The sequence below is a fragment of the Elgaria multicarinata genome, chromosome 20, assembly GCF_023053635.1.
Source record: "Elgaria multicarinata webbii isolate HBS135686 ecotype San Diego chromosome 20, rElgMul1.1.pri, whole genome shotgun sequence".
NCBI classification, from domain to species: Eukaryota; Metazoa; Chordata; class Lepidosauria; order Squamata; family Anguidae; genus Elgaria; species Elgaria multicarinata.
Genome location: NC_086190.1, coordinates 16,954,914 through 16,974,393, shown reverse-complemented (window position 1 = coordinate 16,974,393; position 19,480 = coordinate 16,954,914). Strand labels below are relative to the sequence as shown.

The 19,480-nt window shown below is 43.8% G+C and overlaps 2 protein-coding genes across 8 annotated transcripts in view; one reads left to right on the top strand and one right to left on the bottom strand.

Annotated features, from left to right (window-relative positions):
• MASP2 (MBL associated serine protease 2) overlaps positions 1-6,125 on the top strand; it is a 23,720-nt gene extending 17,595 nt beyond the window's left edge. Inside the window, exons 9-11 of the mRNA XM_063145340.1 lie at positions 1,060-1,197; positions 2,090-2,164; positions 5,316-6,125. Of these exons, the coding sequence (XP_063001410.1) occupies positions 1,060-1,197; positions 2,090-2,164; positions 5,316-6,091 (989 nt within the window). The 3' untranslated portion in view covers positions 6,092-6,125. The remainder of the gene's footprint in view (positions 1-1,059; positions 1,198-2,089; positions 2,165-5,315) is intronic.
• Positions 6,093-19,480, bottom strand: TARDBP (TAR DNA binding protein). Of its 7 annotated transcripts, none has more exons than XR_010026351.1 (8): positions 19,324-19,480; positions 16,112-16,365; positions 14,990-15,153; positions 13,970-14,110; positions 12,137-12,307; positions 10,695-10,812; positions 7,719-7,816; positions 6,093-7,194 (listed from the first exon to the last, which is right to left on the bottom strand). XR_010026351.1 is itself a non-coding variant. In XM_063145343.1 (7 exons), exons 2-7 carry the CDS (start codon positions 16,347-16,349, stop codon positions 9,688-9,690), a joined length of 867 nt encoding a protein of 288 aa, XP_063001413.1. In that variant the 5' UTR covers positions 16,350-16,365; positions 19,324-19,480; the 3' UTR covers positions 8,678-9,687. The 7 variants fall into 7 exon arrangements, 4 of the variants coding, with proteins under 4 accessions (XP_063001413.1, XP_063001414.1, XP_063001415.1 ...); XR_010026353.1 differs by having other exon boundaries at positions 6,093-6,978; XR_010026354.1 differs by having other exon boundaries at positions 6,093-6,877.

Genomic DNA, 19,480 nt, shown 5'->3' with positions numbered 1-19,480 from the left:
GTTTTTAAATGTCTAAATCGTTTATGCGGTAGTATTATCTGAAAGGCACCTTGAAGACGCGCACATGCAAGATGTAGCTTATTATTTTATTAACCGTAAAAGGAAGTACTTCACACAGCGCATAGTTAAATTACGGAACTCACAACAAGATGTGGTGATGGCCAACAATTTGGATGGCTTTAAAAGGGGGTCGGATAAATTCCTGGAGGAGAAGGCTATCAAGGGCTACTAGCCCTGATGGTTGTGTGCTATCTCCAGTATTCGAGGCAGTAAGCCTGGGTGCACCAGTTGCTGGGGAACATGGGCGGGAGGGTGCTGTTGCACCATGTCCTGCTTTGTTGGTCCCTGGCCGATGGCTGGTTGGCCACTGTGTGAACAGAGTGCTGGACTAGATGGACCCTTGGTCTGTCCAGCAGGGCACTTATGTTCTTATGTATTTAGAGGATGCCCTTTAATGAAGTGTGGCTCACAAAAGTACCTTTATGGCAGGGCTGTGTAACCTATGGCCCTCCAGATGCTGCTGGACCCAAACACCCATCATCCCATGCTTACTGGGGCTGATAGGAGTTGGAGTCCAACATCATCTGGAGGCTATCATATGGTTTCTTCTCTGGGCTAAACAAACCCAGCTCCTTCAACCTTTCATCATAGAAATTACCAAAGTTGTTTTGTTGTTAAAAAGAAAATCCTCCATCTGTTCATGCATATCTTGCTTTATTTACATAGCATTTTTATTCTGCCCTTAAGCCAAAAAGGCTCCCAGGGTGGCTTACGAAGTTATGAAATAAGACCACGGCCAATCAAATAGGCACAAGAAGAAAGAGGATTGGGAGGGAGAAGAAAAAAAGCAACTTCAAGGACTAGATGGTTGGGGGGGGGCGGGGCGGTGAAGTTCAGCTCCCACAATCCATCTGCACTATACTGATGTATTTCGTGAGCCACTTTGACAAAAGTTCAGACTGCAAACTGTACTCAAGACATGGCATATAAATATACTAAAAAAATAAAAATGCGTGTCTCAGGCAGGGCGCTTTCTCATCACTGTTACCTATTTTTCAGTTGTCGACTGCGGTCCAGCCGAAGACATCGCGAATGGAACGCTTGTTTATGTCACAGGACCTGATATTAGCACGTACCAAGCCAAGATCAAATATAACTGTGCAAGTCCCTTCTATGCGTTAAAAGCAGGGCATTCTGGTAAGAGAAAAATACTTTCTAATTGAAGTCAGTCCTACAAAGACGTCTTTAGAAGTGAGCACCATTGATCTCAGTGGAGCCAGCTTCTAAGGAAACATGCATAGGATTGCGCTGCTCAGTTGTCACCTACAAGATGTTGCAGTACTCCCATTTAGGGAGCCAACTAGCCATGCTGCTTCTCAGATTCTTCTTCATCATATTTCTCCTAAAAGTCAAGTCAGTATTCTACAGCCCAGGCCTCATTGGACAGTTTCTGGAGATCCACCTATTGGTTCCCCCACACACACTTTAAAAATACACTTCTGCTAATTTGGGGGTTAGCTGACAACTCTTGTGCATAGATGGTACTATTTTGGCTGGAGAACTGAATTTGCTAAAATAATCCCAGTGGCGTCGAGTGCCCAGAAATGCATATAAATTCAGCTAAATCATGGTTGTCATTTGCGTGCATGCTCCTCCCTAGCCAGTGGCTGAACTGCTGTGATGTCACTGCAGTATGCCTAAGTTTTGGTGGTGGGCTAGAAAGACAAGTTCCACAGCCATGAAGCTCATTACTTTTTCAGTCTAAAAACACCTAAAAGTATTTGGTGCAGCAGCAGGTAACAACGCAAACCACATCGACGTGCTCCTGGAGGTTACAGCTGTTTGCATAGAACACAAGGACTGGAATAAGTTTCGCTGGCGATATTTAAGGCTGGACGGCCATCGGTCAGGGATGCTGTAGCTGCACCCTGCAATGAGCCGACGTCCCAACTCCATGGTTTGGTGAAACTTTACAGAGGCTGGGAAATTTGGAGAGTGAGAAAGCGAGGGCTGGATTTTAGTGTTTTGAACTAGCCACTAGCTCTTAGCATAGATCGATGTCTGTTTCAAATGCTTTACTTTTATGCAGGTCACTTCCAGTGCACCGCCGACGGCTTTTGGAGGGACTCCAAAGGGGGAAAAGCACCTCCTGTCTGTGAGCCAGGTAATGTATAGAGCTTCTACATAATAGACGAGCAAGGTTGCCATTTCAGGATACCCTCAGTACAGGTTGTTGTTGTTTTGTGCTTCTATCACTGCCTGCTATAAGCGCTGTTTGTAAAACACCTCAAGAGTGATCTGCATTAATCTGTGTTTACTACAGTTATACTGAGGCACAAATTATATGTTCTCACCCTGAGAGATCTCACCAGCGGGCATGTGAGCAGGGCACCTCCATAATTGATCTTTGGGTCATGTACAGGCCGTCTTCAAAATAAAGTGATCCCAAGCTATTTAGAACTTCAAAAGACGATTCCCAAGGCTTTAAATGCACCAGCTCTGCCCCCCACGGCAGCCTGAGAGGATGGCTGCTAGATCAACTACTCCCAATGTCAATTAAAAGACCTCTTTGGTGCCAGTTTTTCCAATAAGGAATGAAGACAAGCACTTTAGAGACAACCCTTTATTTCTCGCAATGCATGTGAGCTCTTCAACTTTTAGAACTTGCAATATCCAAAGAGGCGGCCTATAAATCAAAGCTTTGGCGATAAAAAAAAAGATTAAACGTTTTCAGGCAGATGACCAACTATAAATCAACCTATCTGCTGACAGCCCTAATTCCTGGCTTATAGAAGCCTACAAAATGCCATGTATTCAGTGCCATCAATAATAAATCCTTGCCGAACCTGGTTCCAAGATTTTTTTGAATTTAAATTCCCACCAGCCTCAGCCAGCAAGGCTAAAGGTCATGAAAGCTGGGAATTGTAGTCCAAAACACTAGGATGGGAAAGTCTGGTATAAATTCGTAATTAGCAGTTGCTGAATCCATACACCCCCTTACAGGGAAGGACTATAAAAGGAAACCGTTGCTCTTGCAATATACTGCCTATCTTTTTGTGGCAGAACAGGCTCATTGAGGGCAATAGCTGCGTTTGAAACGAGAGAAGATTTCCGAAAGCTAGCACACAAAAAACAGCCCAGATTTTATTTAAAACCCTCTTACATCAAAGCCATGACAGTAAACTTTCTCTCTCATTTGAAGAGGGAGAAAACCTGCAGCTTCACACGTTTGCTGGCAGTACAAAGCAAGGACGCTCTGAATATTTCATTTGCCCTGTTGATTTAGAATTTTTACTTTTCTGACTTATTTTCCCCACTATTTCCAAAAGGCAGCTTACATAAACCTAGGAAGTGGCTGCCTTCTCTTTCTTTCCTCGTGAAATTTTACTTTGAAATGAGGTGAACAAAATAAAGGCATCAGAGTGTACATAATAATCATAATCACTAAAGTAATAAAGGAATTCACTAATTATAAATCCTAAGTCTATGACCGATATTATGTTCACAGTGGCCAACTAGCTGCCAACCAGGAACCCACAGGCAGGACACGGGTGCAACAATCAACCATGGGAATCATCCTGTCAGCTCCTCAGGCATGCAGTAAAAGGGTGGGTGAATGTAGCATCACTGTGAAAAGGACCTCAGGGTGCAAAGGGATAACTCATCCAGAGGACAACCAGGATGATCAGGGGTCTGGAAACAAAGCCCTACGAAGAGAGACTGAAAGAATTGGGCATATTTAGCCTGGAGAAGAGAAGATTGAGGGGAGACGCGATAGCACTCTTCAAAGACTTGAAAGGTTGTCACACAGAGGAGGGCCAGGATCTCTTCTCGATCCTCCCGGAGTGCAGGACACGGAATAACGGGCTCAAGTTAAAGGAAGCCAGATTCCAGCTGGACATCAGGAAAAAATTGACTGTTAGAGCAGTACGACAATGGATCCAGTTACCAAGGGAGGTTGTGGGCTCTCCCACACTAGAGGCCTTCAAGAGGCAGCTGGACAACCACCTGTCAGGGATGCTTTAGGGTGGATTCCTGCATTGAGCAGGGGGTTGGACTCGATGGCCTTGTAGGCCCCTTCCAACTCTGCTATTCTATGATTCTATGAACTGCACCGTCCTGCCCATGTTCCCCAGCAACTGGTGTATATAGGCTTACTGCCTCTGGGTGGATTAGCATGTTGTGCAGCCAATATATAACCAATTCTCCCTCCATCATAGGAGCCCCCAGCTATAGTCTTCCATCTCACAGCACAGTGAGAACTAAGCCTACATTTTAAACTGAGCAGCAACTACCTTGCCAGAGAACAAATGAAAAGGGATTGAGGATTCATGTCAGGGCTCAACAACAAAGAATCCAGTCAAGGGCCTCTTGCCACAGCAACCACTGCCCCTTTAGACTACCCTCTAATTAGCCACCAATCCTTTGGTTGTTTGTGAGTGCACGAGGGTTATCCTTTCAATTAAGGGTGCAATCCTAGGTATGTTGAGCCAGGGGGAAAAAATCCTACAACTCCCAGCGTTCTGTAAGTTGTCAGTTTTCTTTCCCAGCCTGAACATGCATAGGATTGCACCCTAAGTCTTCTTTCAATATAAAGCAGAACCACTGCATAATGAGACCCCAAAATCTAGTCCTACCTGGTGGTCCAGAACCCTTCTCTGGCTTGTTTTAAGGATCAGGATACCCATCTACAACAGTCCTCACTTTGAACAATTCAGGGAACATAGAATCATAGAATAGCAGAGTTGGAAGGGGCCTACAAGGTCATCGAGTCCAACCCCCTGCTCAATGCAGGAATCCGCCCTAAAGCATCCCTGACAGAGGGTTGCCCAGCTGCCTCTTGAAGGCCTCTAGTGTGGGAGAGCCCACAACTTCACTAGGCAACTGATTCCATTGTCGTACTGCTCTAACAGTCTGGAAGTTTTTCCTGATGTCCAGCCGGAATCTGGCTTCCTTTAACTTGAGCCTGTTATTCCGTGTCCTACACTCTAGGATGATGGAGAAGAGATCCTGGCCCTCCTCTGTGCGACAACCTTTTAAGTATTTGAAGAGTGCTTTCATGTCTCCCCTCAATCTCTCCTTCTCCAGGCTAAACATTCCCAGTTCTTTCAGTATCTCTTCATAGGGCTTTGTTTCCAGACCCCTGAACATCCTGGTTGCCCTCCTCTGAACACGCTCCAGCTTGTCTGCGTCCTTCTTAAACATGCACATTTAAACATATAAGCCTCCCCAAAAGCACATGACATTCAAGTTTCACTTCCTAATAAAAGCCGAACTTTTTAATTAAAAAAAACCGTTTTTCTTTTTCTTGCCAGTTTGCGGAGTCCAAACTTCCAACGCTTTGAAGCGTATATTTGGTGGGAAGAAGGCGCTGCCCGGCCAGTTTCCTTGGCAAGTCCTGATTGTTGATGCGCAAGGAGCAACAGGGGGTGGAGCACTTTTGTATGATAATTGGATCTTAACAGCGGCTCACGTCATCCCCAATCCAGAGGCCGCGTCTTCCCTGACACTGAAAATGGGGATTCTAAACAAACGAAGCCCGCACTACCACCAAGCCTGGGCAGAATCTGCTTTTGTCCACGCAGGCTTTACTAACGATGGCGTCAACTTTGACAACGATATTGCTTTGATTAAACTGAAACACAAAGCCCCTCTTAGTGCAAATATCACACCCATCTGCCTGCCAGGGAGAAGCAGCAGATTCCAAGTGAACACAAGCGATATCGGAGTGGTTGCCGGCTGGGGGAAGACAGAGAAAAGGCGGCAGTCCAATGCCCTGTTGTATACCGAGTTAGATGTGGTTGACCCAAACATGTGTAAAGCAGCCTACGCAAACCACACATTAGGGGGGAGGCCACTCGTGTTGACGGAAAACATGCTATGCGCTGGATACGAGCAAGGGGGGAAGGATTCTTGTAGTGGAGACAGCGGTGGGTCATTCACGTTTTTCGATACCGAGACCAAGAGGTGGTTTGTGGGTGGCCTTGTATCCTGGGGTTTGGACTGCGGCTCTGCAGAGCTCTACGGCGTGTACACAAAAGTAACGAATTACATTTCGTGGATTGAAGACATAACTGCGCACAATTCTTGACTGGATTTTACAGCTTTATTACAATAAAACGAAACTCGACGTCTTCCTCTTTTGTTACAACAAATGGTTTTGCACACCCGTAAGCTTATGTAGACTGCGCTGGGCACGAAGCCCTGCCCAGCCAACTGGGACTTACTTCTGAGTAAATATACACAGAACCCTGTGGCAAACATTTCCAAGCTAGTTGATTTACAGCTCAGTCAGGATATGCTTATATAAAACAAAACCGTAAAGTCAGAAGTATAAAAGTAGGTATAATTACATCTGCCTCACATGTGTAAGTCTTTCCTCCAGAGGTCGAGTGTTGTTTTTAACAGCTGACCTTTCCACTGGGAAGCTACCAATACACCAAGTCACATACTAAACGAAATTAAAGCACCTTCGTTCCCCCACCACACACGCACACGCAAGTTCAGACAGCAAGAGCTGAAATTGTGTTGTTCCATCTGATGATGAATCTCTTGCCACAGCATACTTTTTGTAAAATAGAAATTTTATTCTTGATGGGGGAAGGGCGGATTAGAGGGCCTTGCTGATCATTTGAGGAATTCGTACTCATGGATCTCAACAGAAAATACATGGCAGGCGACTTAATTATTTCAGACGCTAGCCACCTCGAACTAGATGGTTCTTAGAAATAGCAAAGCGATCCTGCAATTCCTTCCAGTGTGAGATGAAAAAGATGCTCCAAGCTTTGAGGCTGCACTTCGTGACTACTTTTAACCGCCGCTGACAGAATCGCCTTCTACAACTTCTTCCGTTCTCTTTGCAAATCAGACACTGGATCTAAATGGGTTTTAAGTTTTTGTCAGTTTCTTTCTGCTGACAATTCATAAGGCCAACTCTTGAAACATCAGCAGGAGCGAATCTTGAGTTTTTATAAAATACTGCAAAGAAAATATTTCAGACACTGTTCTGTTTTCATAAGTAGGCAGTACAGACCGCAAAAGCAAATAATAGTAATAAAAAAACACAGATGTATGCAGCTCTGAGGAATAGGGCAAGACCCCCCAGAGGTGCTGTTCAATCAGCTGCAACATTACATTTGCAACCGCTGAGACCAAAGTGCTCCAAGACTCAATTCACACCCACACAAATTTGGTCTGCAAGAGGAAATTGTCAACATTACATCTATTTGAATATAGAAGCCTCAGTAATTAAGAGATGCTCAGCACGTAACCGAAACACACAACACATTTGCTCACATAAGGGCCTTTGGTTAAATTACTATGCTGTTTATGACTAAATGAGGCTCATTAGCAAGTGGTTCCTCCTTATTTCCCACTTTAAATCGCATTAGCCCAATAGATGCAGGTCTACGGAAAGTTAAAGCAAAACAAGACTCCAGACAATCAAGTTATGAGAATACCTTTTATTAGCTGACTTTAAACACTAATGGAAAATAAAAATAAAGATATGAATAATGTTCGAAAACATTTCTAATACACTCAGAGAATTAAGGGAGGGGGAAGCAGAACCCTTAGTGCTCTTGCTGTATTAAAATAACACAACACATGTTCCCCCTTCTGTTTGGGCCCTTGACTTTTCTTGCCTTTTTTGTAAAAAACATAACAAAAACAATCTGAAACAAATTACTGAAACCATGCTAGTGATGTATAAAACTTACCCTCATGATCCTTCCCGGGATGACAGTTTAGCCTTTGGAGGTCCGAGAATACCATATTAAGTGTTACTCAGCAGCAGTAGCTGGTGTTAGTGCAAGTGCTAAAATGCAAAATTCAGATGGTACAGAGTTTGGCAAATCGATCTGATTTAGGTGCAGAAAAGGTTAAGCAACTTATTAAAGAATTAACTGTTCTCTGGAACACTAACATATTTTGTTTTACGTAGAGAACCGGAGCCTTACATGGATTTTAGCATTCAATAACAATGCCAGCAAAAGCACCTAACAACAGACTTTTACGTGTCCACCAGTGTCTTTTATAGGGATTTAAAGCGAGAGATGGAAGGGACAATTTGCAATTAAGGAGGACTACACCCATTTAAGGGGGCCGTTTACTCATTTAGAGCTTACACAATCTGCAAAGTGGAAAATGTAGATTTATATCAAGTAACTAATAGGATGGCACTGATAGTATGACAATTATTTAGAACTATCGAGTCCATAATCACGCTGATTCTGTTCCTTGATACAGGAAAACCTAAAACTTCTGATAATACTTGATTAATCGCCTCCATGATGAAACCAACTGAGGGCTATTTTCACTGTACCAGAGTGCACTGGGAAGTCCCAATGTCACAGATATGTTCAAAGGACGTTTTGGCTCTTATCTTCAACACCCAGTACCCTACAGGGAATTGCTCACCAGGGATGGGGTACCTCATTTGGCAGAACCGGATTTCAGATGTGTATATCACAAAACGTTACCAAGATGGGACTGGAACCGAGCTATAGGGTATCAACTACATCAATGAAAGAGGCAAATTTATAAAACACCAAAGACATTTTCACAGCGTTTTTATCCCAACACAAGGTATTTAAAACAAACAAACAAAAAACCCAACCCACCAAGTTAACTGCTATGAACTCTTTGCACTTGGGGAGCTGTCAAACACACACGCATATTACTTAAATCAGTTTTATTTAAGAATTTCCTACATTGACAAATCTTATAAAAAGCATCCAAACACAGAACTGCAGCAAACGGCATTCATATGGATATCTTACAGACAGAGAAACTTCCACCCACGAGGGAACCCGAGCTCAGGAATGAGCTTTGCGGCGGAAAAGGCCGGCAAAGCGCACCCCGAGCCGGGCACTCCCCATCAACAGCCCCACCTCCAGATCACATGACCACACTTACAGGATCATTAAACAGAAAAGAACACACACCATACAGCATTCACAGCAGAGTTGACATAAAGGAGGGAAAAAAAATACAGATATTCATTTCACTTAACACATTCAACTAATTGGTTAACTAAGTAAAAAGCCCTTCCCACTCCTACTTAAGTTTCTTCCAGATCGGGATGTCCTTCTGAATGCAAGGGGGAAAAAAAAAATCACTCGTACGTCCGCTCTCCGCACACTCTCTCATCACCAAAGCCACAGGATCGAGGGACATCACGCCAAGGGAAAAAAAAAGTTTTTTTTTCTAAAAAAAAAAAAAAAAAAAATCCCATAATGCACCACCAAGTCTCTCTCCGCATGCGCCTCCTCCTTTTTCTCGCACATACCAAGCCCTCACATGCCTCGGCACCACCAATCCAATCCCACACAAGGTTTTCAAAAGTTCAAACAAGCCTTCCGGTTTCCATCATCTCACAGCCTTGCGTTCATAGCGTTGAATACGACCTCCATGAAATAAAAAGAGTAGCGGATAAAAATGGATACACCCACCGTCTTAAGACGTAGCATGTGCAGTGTGATGAAGGAGTCTTGGATGAGGAAAGCATGAAGACAGGAGTATTCCTAAGGCAGGGGGGTTGATTTTTTGTGGGTTTTTTTTTTTTTGTTTTTTTTACTGCACTGCTTTCAATGAAGGGCTTCTTCCATACACATTTGAAATGAGATGAACTGCAAGGATTAAATGAGGTCTTCATACCGTACTTTAGTATGAGGAGGGGAGACAGTGTTAAAAGGAAAAAAAGCCGACACCAACATTGCATTCTCCACACAGGACATTTGGGGGGAGGGGGAGGGAGAGAAAGAGAGAGAGAGAAATTCTTATGGCGGGGGATCAAATTAAATTTTAAAAGAAAAAAAAAACTAACAAGGATAGGATGCAGTTTCTGAAAAAATGGCTTCCATTTTTGAAACATGCAAAGATCTCAGCTGACTAGGAAATGAGGAATCAAATTTTTTTTTACGGTTTCCTATCAAATTGCAGCGCGTCCGTTTACCAACCAGGCAAACAGCAGTTCACTTTCAGCCACTCAATATCCCAACTCATGTACCCCCCCAAAAAAACTCATTGTAACAAAACCTATAAAAACTCCGTTTAATCTTTTCTCTTTTTTCCCCCACCCCTTACAAAAGAAAAGGAAGGAAAAAAACGTGTCCAAAAATATCGTTGAAATATACTACACGCTGAACAAATTGATTTGGAGTTTTTTTCTTTTTTCTTTTTTCGTTTCTGTTTTAGTATAGGCATCTTATAATATACTTACCAGGAGCTCTAGAAAAAAAAATCTGATTTCCCACCAGAGAGTCAGTATTAGGTTCTCTACATTCCCCAGCCAGATGATTTGGAATCCATGCTTGATCCAAAACCCCCGTTAAACCCACTGCTAGACCCTGTGTTTGAGGAGCCCCACCCTATGGCCGCACCGGAGTTTGAGCCCCCGTAGGAATTGCTGCCGGAACTGAAGCCCTGGTTCTGCTCCCTCTGCATATTGCCTTGCGGCTGGTTGCTCCCCGACGGCCCAGACTGGTTTTGCTGGCTGGCTAGCATACCCATCATCCCCCAACTGCTCTGGAGCGCTGCCTGAGCCGCTGCCATCATGGCCGGGTTGATGCTAAAGGCGCCAAAGTTCATCCCGCCCCCCATGTTGCTGCCCTGGTTGTTCCCCAACCCTCCGCCTCCCCCGCCTCCCCCCCTGTTAGGAAATCCACCCTGATTCCCAAAGCCTCCTGGATTACCACCAAATCTTCCACCTCTTTCTAGTTGTCTACTGCTATTATGCTTAGGTTCAGCATTGGATATATGGACGCTGATTCCTTTTATGATCAAGTCCTCGCCACAAAGGGACTGGGCAACCTATAAGAAATAAGGTATGCAGACTTGAGTCATTTTAAAACAGCAAAAGGAAAGGAAAGAAAATTCACACATGCAAAGAACTTTAAAACAGTAGCAACACACCGATCTAGAGGGCATAATTTTAGTTCACAGTTCCACCTCCTGTGTAATATCACTCCCTTCTCTGTAGTGGGGAATTCAGTCCTCCTTGGAAAATGGAACTCTAGAACAGCCTTCATTTTAAGTGCACTGTATTTCAGACTAGTTTGGCTTAATATACTGTGTTCTAATGTGGTGTTTTAAAGCGTTATTAATATTGCACTTTTAATACTGTGAACCGCTGAGAGTGTTTGCTATTCTCAGCGGCATATAAGTGCCACAAATAAATAAAATAAATATGAACAGATATTTAGCCCCTTGAAAGCAGACTTATACACTTCATTTAAAAGTTCTAGGACAGAGGCTGTCTAATGCGGCGTTTATCCCAATGTAGCCATTCACCCAGTGGCCTGAGACAAGAACAGGCTACTTCCTAGGCAAACTAAGTTTCTAACCTGGTCAGTTTCCCTCCACTCCCAAGTCTCCTTTCAAAGAGTCAACATGCCACAAATGGTTAATGGGTATGTCTGAGCAATTAGGCCAGTGGACACCCTTGAGCTCGTAGCTTTGCTGGATTTATTTACAAGGCTTGTTTTTGTGACTATATTTTTTATTTTACATGATGCAGTGAACTGCGATCACAGCCCTGCCAACCTGAAGAGGTATTTGATTATACTGTTAAAGCTACACCAGTATGCTGGGGTATTCCAGGGCCACATTTTCCTGGATTAACATGCAGCTTACGCCCTATTCACACATTACTCATACAGAAGACCTTACTGCATAATGTCATGCACGCGTCTTGTAACACCCTTGTATGGAGCGTGGTTGCTTGCAAAGGAATCGCCCGGTACTAACATCTACAGGACTCTGTGCAATCAGGATACCCAATTGTGGAACTCCTGCACACAAGCAGCTGCCGTGGCAAGCAACTGCACTCAATGTGTGGATGTTGCAAGCTGCCCACGTGGTGTCAGGGGCGGGGGCTCAAAGTACAGCTTCGTTCCTCCTACATGGTAAGGTGCTAACGCCTAAATAACACCAGAATAGGACTTTTGAAGGGAAATGATTCTACACCCAACAGGAGTACTGTTAACAGGGACTGCAGTTAGTCTTATCATTTGTAGGTCGCTGGCACTTACGTTTTTACACACAATGACATTAAATGGAAGCTTAACAGAAAAAACTTTTTAAAGAACAAGTTGCCCACAAATCAGGGAATAACCAGGGCGCTTTGGATGGATACCTGATCATCGGCAAATGTGACAAAGGCAAAAGCTCTGAAGGGTTTGGGGATGAAGACATCGACCACTTCTCCATACTGCGAAAAAAACTGGCGGAGCTCATCGGCAGTCATGTCTTCAGTGCAACGCCCAACAAACACCTTCCTGCTACGCAAAGGTTCGTCTGGACTTTGCTGGCACCAATGCAGAACAAAAGACTCGCATTAATACAAAGCTCAATTTCTGTTTAACGGTTGTAATAACCCACATACCAAAGGCACACTTACATACACGTTCTCTCTCTCTCTCACACACACACACACACACACACACACACTGCAAGAGAGCAAGTACTGACTTTTCCAACTAAGCAAACCATGGAAGGTATTGCAGATTCTGACATTATGTCTTCTGAAGCTTAAATATGTAGTCCTGGCATCCCTCATGTGATTCCCTTGGACACCTCCCTTGGCATTCTTGCCAGAGGCCCTTCCCTTCCTCATTTGTAGGTAGTAATAATAATAATAATAATAATAGGGAGGCAGGCAGGGTGCTAAGTGAAGTGCTAGCTCCGGCACTATATTACCATAAGATATGTTAGGATTTGTTTTGTGAACCATCCAGGTTAATTTTATTTATTTATTACATTTTTATACCGCCCAATAGCCGAAGCTCTCTTAATGGGTATATAAATCTAATAAATAAAATGAATAAGAACATACTCAGTTTGCCTTCTGGAAAATGGGTGTTTTGTGAGAGGCCACACCCACCACAACAGCCGAGTTATGGATGGGCAACACCCTAGCAACCATTTTGTGAGGGTGCCCGTAACACTCGTTCAAAATTTCAAATGTGCCCAAAGGGCGGGGACGTCTGGTGTACAACGGCATGGAATTAGAAATGAGACTGGCAAACTAGAGAATATAGTAACACTCTACACCTGCATGTGTTCATGCAAAGTTTTATATGGTAACTTGGAATAGGGGGTGCCTTGAGCTTAGAACACTCCCTTCCTGTCATTCAGTCTATGTACTGTGTGATAAATAGGAAAGAGAAAGGGCCACACAGTTTCTGCTTAACATCCACTCAAGAAGCACGTAAGAAGAACCATGCCGGAGCAGAGCAAAGGCCCAGCTCATCAAACATTTCGTTCACACAGTGGCCAAACAGATGCCTGTGGGAAACCCACAAATAGGACGTGAGAGTGCAATAGCACCCCTCCCACTAATGTACCCCATTCTGCCTCTGGTACTGGAAGTAACATAGAACCACCAGAATTATATATGACCTCAAGTCACTGATAGCCTTCTCCTCCAAGAATTTCTCCAACCATCCAAATTGGTGGCCCACCACTCCATCTTGTGGGACCACAATCAGGTACTACAGCAGCCTTCCTCAACCTGGGGCGCTCCAGATGTGTTGGACTGCATCTCCCAGAATGCATCTCCCACTGGCTGGGGCATTCTGGGAGTTGTAGTCCAACACATCTGGAGCGCCCCAGGTTGAGGAAGGCTGTACTACAGGCTATTAGCACCATACTTTGGCTGAATTAATAAACACACTTCCTTCAAAGTTCTTTTTAGAACAATAAGCAATTCAAAGAGAGGAGGGAATTGTTTGCTTCCCCCCCCTTTAACACCTCACCTCTCCCCACTCAACTAAATCTGTCTTTTTAAAGTCCCCTCAGTTATAAAAGCAGTTTGCCATGTAGCACGAGGCAGCTGTTATGCATGCAATACTTCGGATCCCAGCCAACGTAATCAGGACTACAGACAATCTCATCGCCTGGAATCATTTGGGACAAGGGATTCATCTTCACATACTTACAAAGACCAGAACAAGCTACGTGAAAATACCTTAGAATTTGGGAGCTTGCAGTCACACCATCTTCCGTCTATCATGTGGCGCTGAGACATGACTTTCACCTGGGTTTCGTAGTCTGTAAACCTTACAAAACCAAACCCCTTAGAGTGGCCAGTTTTGATGTCCTTCTTAACCTACGGTTAGGAGAAGAAATTAGATGGCTAGAATAGCAAAGGCAGGGCACTGAAGTTCATGCAAAGCCCTCCACACTATTATATCACAGATCAATTCCCAAAATGTAGTACAAAAACGACGTTTAATGTTCAGCTGAAGCTTTCACCACGGCTTGTCTCCCCTACTGAACAACTGCAGCACCAGGCTCTTCTCTCCTAGTGACATCTAACAGCCATTCAATCTGGCAGCGGCAATAGGAAAAAGAAGAAGCCGTGCAACTCCATAGGCTCTACTGAGAGACCTGCTCTATTTGGCTCCTTCTGGCACTGAACTATTTCATTCAAGCTAGTCAATATAAGAGACTTGGAACTTTTAAGAACTAGTGTCCGCCTTTGGTTCATTTTCCTTTTAGATTGTGAGTATGAGGGATCGTCTTGTTCATTATTGATAGTGTGTAAGATACCCTGGGAGCCTTTTCAAGTAGAGATTGGAGGGGGGAGCTTTAAATAATGTTATTTTGATAATCAAAGTAATTTAATTAATTTGCCCTGGGACTTTGGCTTTTGCCATCAGCCAGGGGACCAAGAGCCACTCTTGAGGCTGCACCCAGCTAGGATATTAAGTCTTTGAATTATCCCTGCTTAAAGAGCCACTACACACAACAGGAGTTATACTTCTACGGTCTGGCTAATTATGGCTCTTACAAAAATAGTTACTCCTGCTCCCTGCTTAAAGGCAAACATCAGCAGGAGACAGCTTAGTTTGTTTCCTCCTCCACAAAACTAGGAGTAATTCTTAGGAGTTTTATTAAGTGACAACACAGTACATATGATAGAGGATTAGAACCGTAACCCTTAAATCCAGAGACATAACTGCTCCTGGAAAAGAAAGCCAAATACCTGCACCATGAGAACCTCTCCAAATGTGCTGAAATATTCCTTCAGATCTTGCTCTGTCGTTTTCCATGGAAGGCCCAAAACTATCAGATCAGAGGTTTTCTGCACTGCTCGTTTCACTTTAACAGCTGATGAGGCATCTGTTTCATCCATTTTCCTCTTGTTGTCTAAAGAGAAAGATGACCCATCACCACAACAGCTAAATGGAAGACTTTAAAGGAGCAGCTCATCAGACCAAGGGTCCATTCAGTCCAGCACTCAGTTCCCACAGTGGCCAGTCAGCTGTCAACCAGGCACCCAAGAGCAGGACATGGCGCAACAGCACCCTCCCAACCCTATGTTTACTCAGAAGCAAGCTCCTATGAGTTCAAAGTAGAGCTTATTTCTAAAGTACGCACAAATGATTCCCCTACAGTAAAAACGTATGTATATTTAATCAGGTCAGTCCCACTGTGTTCACTAGTACTTATTACCTAGCAATTGTGTTTAAGATTGCAGCCTTGGAATGTATTTGTGGACTGGTTTACACAACCAAATAGCCCACCATGGCTTTTTTAAGCAATGTGTGCCGGCAGCCATTCTGAACGCTCAACCCACCACAGCTTGCCTTGTAGTCCAATCCAGGGACCAAAACCTTAAAATAGGTCATGGGTTCTGTGAGGGTTAACCATTGCATAACCCACAGTTCCAAGGTTGATTTGATTGATTGATTACATTTATATACCGCCCCATAGCCGAAGCTTTCTGGGCAGTTTACAAAAGTTAAAAACGGTGAACATTAAAAAGTATACAAAATTTAAAACCATCAGACAACACAAGCCGTTGCTTGAATATTCAGGATTGCTCCTGCAGGCACTACAGCTACTTGTGGCTTAAATAAGCTATGACAAGCCACAGATACCACGTCAATCCAGTCTAGGACACTATACTATGCAATTGCTGTTACCAATTCCAAATATTTTGGTTGATCAATTCAGCACTGTGTAGGCGATGGTGACTTTCTTATTCCAATTTCTTGGACAAACCAAAAGAAAGCAAATTCTCCAACTATAGATTTCTGTGTTCACCAAACAAGAAACCGTGATTCTTTATGAAGCAAAACAAAACAGAACTCTGAGCACATACCTTTGGGATAATTAACAACATACACCAGATTTCCCCAACCATTATCTGGTGCATGCAGAATTCCTTCCACTAATCTGACTCCTCTCATACACTGAGACACGGGGTTTCTGTAGCGCAGGCCGCAGGCCCCCGGGAACTGAGCAGTAACCGTAGAGAGCAACACAGTCCCATCATCCTCTGAAGGGATCTCAATGGGTTCCTCATTCTCATCTTCGGTAACCCGGATGTATTCTGACATCTCCGCCGTGATGTTACTAAACAGATGAAGGAGAAGTGAGTGAGTGACATCTAGTTTCTAAACAGTAATTCCAGATTTTGGTAATGGTTGTAGCTAGTTAAGAGCCATCTTAAAACAAAAAACGGCGCCTCACTATTTTCCTAATTAAGCAGTGTCATGAATTACACTTCCTTGACTACCACATTAAGATGCTTAGCACACACTTCAAATATATATATACTTAGTGGACAGATGAGGAAAAACTATAAGCCTGTGGTAGAGCACCTCCATTGCCTGCAGAAAGTCCAACGTTCAGTTTATTTATTACATTTCTATACTACCCAATAGCTCAAGCTCTCTGGGAGGTTCACAAAAAACATCCCTGGCATCTCCAGCTAAATGAACAAGATTGCAAATGCTAGGAAAGGCCCTTGCCTGAGACCATGGAGAGCTGGTCAGGATAGGCAATACTGGACTATCGGCTCAACAGACTGGCTTAGTATAAGGCAGCATCCTATATACATTTTATTTTCATCTTGTTTTTATCCTGCTTTTCAGACAATCATCTCCTAAAACAGCTCCAGTCAATCAAAGAAATCTACAGGGCCTAACCTCAGCTCACGAACTAAAGAGAAAAAAACAAGACATACAAGGGAAGAGGAGCAGGGTGAGATCCTTTGAATAATGCCAGCATTTATATCCAGGCATTTATAGTCATTTTAAGATCAAGCTGATCTCCTTGCTTGGCAGCCCATGTTCCTCTGGCTGGTCTCTTACTTCTGCAGTCCTGAGACAACTGGCAGTTGGAGCAGAGTTCTCTCTCCAGGGGGGAGCAAGCTCTTTCTCCAGCCAACAGCTGCAGCCGGGCTCATCTCACCTATGTTCTTTCTGGGGAGGGGGGGAGGAGAGACATCTCTCAATAGCCTTTATTCCCCTGGTGGATTGCAGAGGCCAGAGTGTGCTTAATGTTAATGTAAAGAAACTTTCTGCAGTGAATGCACACACATATGCATGGTCAGAGTTGCTAGAAAGTCAACAGCTGGGCAGGCAGAGTTGGCATATGAGGTTTCTCCACTCACATTACGATACTGATGGACAGGCTAAAGCAGTTATCAAAATAGACACAAAAATGCACTATACTTAAGCATTTAGCACACTTTAGTAAATGCAAATATCAAGGGATAGAGTAGAAAAGGGAAACAAAAAACATATGTGGATGAAACAATGAGATGAATAAAGGCCTACATTCAAAACTCTGCTGAGCGACAAACTCACTACGTAATGCTGGGGAAGTTACTATTATCTATTCCTCAGGGTCAGATCATAAAACGAGATTAGAAACAATGCATCCCACAAGATGGCTGTGAAAATTGTTAAAACACTTCATCAATTCAAAGCATAATAGTAGAAACTATTAACAGTAGTACTGCCAAAGAAATAAAAATGATGATCAAGACACCCCAGAGGACAGAGAAGGAAAACCATGCTGCTGCTGCTGCTGCTATTATTATTATCATTATTATTATATTTACTTATATCCTGCTTTTTACTAAGACTCAAGGCAGTTAGTGGGGTCATCCGAGGGCAGGCTCCTGGTAGTTCCACATGGACCTGTGGCCTGATTTGAATCTACCAGGAGAAGAGCCTTTAGTGTGGTGGCCCCTTCTCTGTGAAACTCCCTGCTCCTGGAGGTCACTAGGCTGCTTCTGGCGCCTCCTAAAAACAACTCAGTTTCAAGAAAACTTCCTCAACCAACTAGCCACTGTTTTTCTGGTTCCTTTGTTTTTAAACTGAACAATTTTAATTTGCTTTTTTAACCTTCTTTCCTTTGCTGTTCATACCTATGTTCACTGCTGTGGAATCTGTGTTAGGTAATTGAGCAGTATATAAATACTGTAAATAATAATAATAACAAGAAGAAGAAGAAGTGTGTAATTTCAAAATATATTTAGAGCTGATGGTTTCGGCTTCTGCCTTTATCAGCAGCCGTGATGTTAAATGGATACCAAGTGCGGCAGCTTGGAACTCTGCGAGACTGAAATTCCTCAAGGGAGAAAAACCAGAGGTGCACATGTGTATGTGTATATAAATAGATACAACATGCGGTATATAAATAGATACAACGTGCGGTATATGCATATGTGCGGTATATACATACATGCAGTATATACATACATGCGATGTGCGGTATATACATACATGCGACGTGTGGTATATAAGTACATACGATGTGTGGTATATAAATACATAAGACGTGTGGTATATAAATACATACAACATGTGGTATTTGCTTCTTTTAAAATCTATTTTAAAGTGTTTTACTCTGTTAATTTATCTTGTACACCACCCTGAAATTTTGAATGGGGAGCTGTATGTAAATATTATAAATAAATAAATAAATACAGTGTGTGTCTACTACACGTGTGCACCAGCCATCACGGGCAAGGGTTGCCGGCAAAAGCGCCCTCAAAATATGAGTTTATGAACCCACTGAGCCAAACACGGGGCCGATTCTCCCTCCCACGGCGCGCGATCACTGAGCAATAAGCCGCGCTGCTTCCACTGGGCTTTACTCACACGTAAAGGCGTGTGGTTTTTAGGCCAAACCCTGTGGGGGTGTTGTTGTTGTTTTTTTAAGGCAAGAAAGATGGTGTCCCTCGCCTGCATCTGTAACCGAGGCCGTGTGTGTGTGTTGTGTATGCGTGTGCGTGTGTATGTATGTATGTATGTGTATATATATATATATATATATATATATATATACATACACACACACACACACACACACACAACTACTGAAACCGAAACGTGTAAATAGACTTCGAAGTCACTCCGCGGCTGGTCTACGTCTTATGTATCGCCCTCCTCCTCCTCCTCCTCCTCCTGTCCGCGGCCTTCCCGCACAAGGCCCAACCCTTCTTGCGGCCTGGCCTGCCGCTCCTCCTCCCGCTCCGCCAGGCCTCGCTGCTCCAAACCCCCCGAATCCCGCGCTCACCGGTGGCCCGAGGCCTGAAGGAGACGACGAAGGAAAGGGGGGGGGGGGGGAAAGCGGCGGCGGCGGCGGCGGCTGCCGGCCTCTGACGGCTTGTGCGAAGACGGTCAAGCGAGCTCCCCGGCTCAGGCCTCTGCTTTCCTCCTTGCCGACAAAATGG

Excerpts from the sequence above, each read along its gene's own strand:
- TARDBP (XM_063145342.1), bottom strand. The coding sequence starts at position 16,349 with ATGTCAGAATACATCCGGGTTACCGAAGATGAGAATGAGGAACCCATT. Across the intron at positions 15,154-16,111 it reads TGTTGTTAATTATCCCAAAG|ACAACAAGAGGAAAATGGAT; the intron begins GTATGTGCTCAG and ends CTTTCTCTTTAG. Across the intron at positions 12,308-13,969 it reads GCAAGCTCCCAAATTCTAAG|CAAAGTCCAGACGAACCTTT; the intron begins GTATTTTCACGT and ends CATTGGTGCCAG.